Source organism: Scyliorhinus canicula, chromosome 6 (assembly GCF_902713615.1).
Source record: "Scyliorhinus canicula chromosome 6, sScyCan1.1, whole genome shotgun sequence".
NCBI classification, from domain to species: Eukaryota; Metazoa; Chordata; class Chondrichthyes; order Carcharhiniformes; family Scyliorhinidae; genus Scyliorhinus; species Scyliorhinus canicula.
Window position 1 is genome coordinate 201,991,004 of NC_052151.1, and position 4,233 is coordinate 201,995,236.

Here is a 4,233-nt window from a genome sequence, read left to right on the forward strand (position 1 = left end):
GGGGCTGGGTACTGGCTCGAGGTAGGATGCTCTTTTGGAGGCTCGGTGCAGACTCGAGGGGCCGAATGGCGGCCTCCTGCACGGTAAGGATTCTATGAGTGAGCTGTGCGAAACTGGGATAAAATGGATTGCTGTTTCCAAAACCTGGGCTGTATATATATTTTCTGATTCTGCTGGGAAGTCCTCAGAATTCAGGTCTCTCCCTTCGAGTGACACCAAATAGGGTGATGATGTAAAACCACTCGTTGAAGCCTGCTCAATCTGATCGCCGATCCAAAGGACAAAGCAATATGTTTCTTAAATATTTCTTGAACGTTTCTTAATGACTTGGAAACACAAACCATGTTGCATTTCTCAAGCTGAATTGCTTCCAGTGGTGTGCCACTGGGATCGGCGCCGGGACCCTTTCTGTTTGTCGTGTAAATTAATGATCTAGACGTGAAGATGGGAATTATGTTCAGTAAGTTCGCAGATGACACAAAAATTGGTGCTGTGGTAAATAGTGAAGGGGAAAGCCTCAGATTGGAGGATGATATCGACGGGGATGGTCAGAACAATGGCAACTGGAATTTAACCCTGAAATTCTAGATGATGCATTTTGGGAGGTCTAATGAGGCAAGGGAATATACAGTGAATGGTAAGATGCTAGGAAGTATAGGGGATCATAGGAACCTTGGAGTGCATGTCCAAAGATCCATGAATGCAGCAGGGCAGGTGGATAAGGTGGTTAATAATTTGAAGAGGACACTTGCCTTTAATAGCCAAGGTGTAGAATATAAGAGGAGGGAGGTTATGATGGAGTTGTATAAACACTCGGTTAGGCCACACCTAGAGTAGTGTGCGCCGTTCTGGTCACCGCACTATAGGAAGGATGTGATTTCACTGGAGACGGTGCCGAGGAGATTCGCCAGCCTGGGGTTCTCCTGAGAGCAGAGAAGGCTCAGGGGGAACCTTATTGATGTGTACTGAATTATGAGAGACATAGATATCTCTCTTTTCAGTTAACAATCATCTGCCCTTTTGAATAACTTACAGAAAGTTGGCTCCAGACTCCAAACACTGGCTGAGAAATATTTTCCCCACATCACATATAATCCTTTTGCCCATTATTCTGAATCCGTGCCCTCTAGTTCCTGCTGCTCTCGAGTGGAAACTTTCTCACTATCTACTCTGTCCATACCCCTCAGGACCTCGAATCTCCATCATGGCTCGTCCCAGCCTTTTCTCCAAGGAAAACACTCCCAACCTCAACAATCTATCCCCGCATTGACAGTTCTTTATGTGGGAGGCACAGTGGTTATGATAATAATATAATTGCTTATTGTCACAATGAAGTTACTGTGAAAAGCCCCAAGTTGCCACATTCCGGCACCTGTTCGGGGAGACTGGTACGGGAATTGAACCCGCGCTGCTGGTCATGTTCTGCATTACAAGCCAGCTGTTTAGCCCACTGTGCTAAACCAGCCCCTCAGGTCAGCACTGCTGCCCCACAGCACCAGGTTTGATTCCGGCCTTGGTGATTGTCTGTGTGGGGTTTGCGCATTCACCCCACCGCGCGTCTGCGAGGGGTCCGGATACTCCCATTTCCTCCCACCGGCCGATCAGGTGGATTGGCCATACAAAATTGCCCCTTGAGTGAGGTTGCAGGAATAAGGGCGGGGGGAATGGGACAAGGTAGGGTGGTCTTTTGAAGGTTCGGTGCAGACTCTATGGGCCGTACCTCTTCTGTACTCTCTCAAATGCCTTCACATCCCTCCTCAAGTATGGCTTTTAGAACTGGATGCAGTGCTCCAGATGACGTCCAACTAGTGTTGTATACAGGTTCAACATGACATCCTTACTCTTCTGCTCAATGCTATTAATAAAGCCTAAGATGCCATATACTTTAACTGCTGTCTCACCCTGCCCTATCAACTTCATTGACTTATGTACATGCACAACCAGGTCCCTCTTATTATTATTTAGAGCTGCTGGCTTTATTTTGTCCTGTTTGTCCACATTTCATACTGCCCAAATAAATCGGCCTCACTGTATAGGATTCTCGGGGGTCTTGACGGGGTAGATGCTGAGGGGTCGTTTCTCCTTGTGGAAGAGTCTCGGACAAGAGGGAATAAACTGTGTAAGGGGGTCACCCATTTAAGACATGAGGAGGAATTTCTTCTCTTGAGGTGAGCAATTCTGTGGATTTTTTTTGTTACAGATGTGGAGAGTCGTTAAATAGGTTCTCAATGCTGAGATAGACAGATTTTTAATCCGTAAGGGAATCCAGGGTTCAGGTGGGCAAGCGGAGTTGAGGATTATCACATCAGGTCAGCCGTGATTTCGTTGAATGGACAGAGCAGATTGATGGGCCGAATGGCCGACATGCTCCTGCGTCTTAGGGCCTCATCTTTAAGATATTCCTTGAAACCTGTCTCTTTGACCAAGCTTTGACCAACTTGTCCTAATACCACCAGCTGTGGCTCGATGAGGAGTGGGGAAAACAGAGCAGCACCGGGAGTGAAGGATTGCCATTCTGGGTGGGACAGGGGGATGGTGAGGGTTCAGCTCGCTGTGCAGGGGGCAGGAGTCAGCTCGCTGTGCAGGGGGCAGGGGTCAGCTCGCTCTGTAGGGGGGGCAGGGGTCAGCTCACTCTGCAGGAGGGGCAGGGGTCAGCTCGCTCTGCAGGAGGGGCAGGGATCAGCTCGCTCTGCAGGAGGGGCAGCTCACTCTGCAGGGGTCAGCTTGCTGGGCAGGGGTCAGCTCGCTGGGCAGGGGTCAGCTCGCTGTGCAGGGGGTCAGCTCGCTCTGCGGGGGGGGCAGGGGTGAGCTTGCTCTGCGAGGGTCAGGGGTCTGCTCGTTGGGCAGGGGTGAGCTTGCTCTGCGAGGGTCAGGGGTCTGCTCGTTGTGCAGTGGGCAGGGGTCTGCTCGCTCTGCAGGGGGGCAGGGGTCAGTTCACTGTGCAGGGGGCAGATGTGAGCTCACTGGGCAGGGGTCAGCTCACTGGGCAGGGGTCAGCTCACTGGGCAGGGGTCAGCTCACTGGACCGAGGTAAGCTCGCTGTGCAAGGGGCAGGGGTGAGCTTGTTCTGCAGGGACAGAGGTAAGCTCACTGGGCAGGGGTCAGCTCGCTCTGCATGGGGCAGGGGTCAGCTCGCTCTGCATGGGGCAGGGGTCAGCTCGCTCTGCAGGAGGCAGGGGTCAGCTCGCTGTGCAGGGGTCAGCTCACTCTGCAGGGGTCAGCTCACTCTGCAGGGGGTTAGGGGTCAGCTCACTCTGCAGGGGGTTAGGGGTCAGCTCGCTCTGCAGGAGGCAGGGGTCAGCTCGCTCTGCAGGAGGTCAGGGGTCAGCTCGCTCTGCAGGGGGTCAGGGGTCAGCTCGCTCTGCAGGGGTCAGCTCGCTCTGCAGGGGTCAGCTTGCTCTGCAGGGGGGGCAAGGGTCTGCTCGCTCTGCAGGAGGCAGTGGTCAGCTTGCTATGCAGGAGGCAGGGGTTCAGCTCGCTCTGCAGGAGGCAGGGGTTCAGATCGCTCTGCAGGGGGTTAGGGGTCAGATCGCTGTGCAGGGGGTTAGGGGTCAGCTCGCTGTGCAGGGGGTTAGGGGTCAGCTCGCTGTGCAGGGGGTTAGGGGTCAGCTCGCTCTGCAGGAGGCAGGGGTCAGCTCGCTCGGCAGGGGTCAGCTCGCTGTGCAGGGGGTTAGGGGTCAGCTCGCTGTGCAGGGGGTTAGGGGTCAGCTCGCTGTGCAGGGGGTTAGGGGTCAGCTCGATGTGCAGGGGGTTAGGGGTCAGCTCGCTGTGCAGGTGGTTAGGGGTCAGCTCGCTCTGCAGGAGGCAGGGGTCAGCTCGCTCGGCAGGAGGCAGAGTCAGCTCGTTGTGCAGGGGTCAGCTCGCTGTGCAGGGGTCAGCTCACTCTGCAAGATTAGAGGTCAGCTCGCTGTGCAGTGAGCAGGGGTCAGCAAAATGGGCAGGGGGTCAGGGGTCAGCTCGCTCAATGGGCAGGGGGTCAGGGGTCAGTTCGCTCAATGGGCAGGGGGTCAGGGGTCGGCTCGCTCTCAATGGGCAGGGGGTCAGGGGTCAGCTCGCTCAATGGTCAGGGGTCGGCTCGCTCTGCGGAATGGGGGGGTGGGGGTAGAGACGTCATCACGCGGGGAACGGTGGGACAAACATTGGCACAGCTGCGGAGCAAAAGCGTCATGACAGAGGGCGGGGCTGGGCAGAGGGCGTCACTGACTGTTGCTAGGTTGGTTGCATCACTGCGCC

At 54.9% G+C, this 4,233-nt stretch overlaps 1 protein-coding gene across 1 annotated transcript in view; it reads left to right on the plus strand.

Annotated features, from left to right (window-relative positions):
- The first annotated feature begins 444 nt into the window (after positions 1–444).
- LOC119967983 (E3 ubiquitin-protein ligase ZFP91-like) overlaps positions 445–4,233 on the plus strand; it is a 30,651-nt gene continuing 26,862 nt past the window's right edge. Inside the window, exon 1 of the mRNA XM_038801083.1 lies at positions 445–495. Coding sequence (XP_038657011.1) covers positions 445–495 — 51 coding nt within the window. The remainder of the gene's footprint in view (positions 496–4,233) is intronic.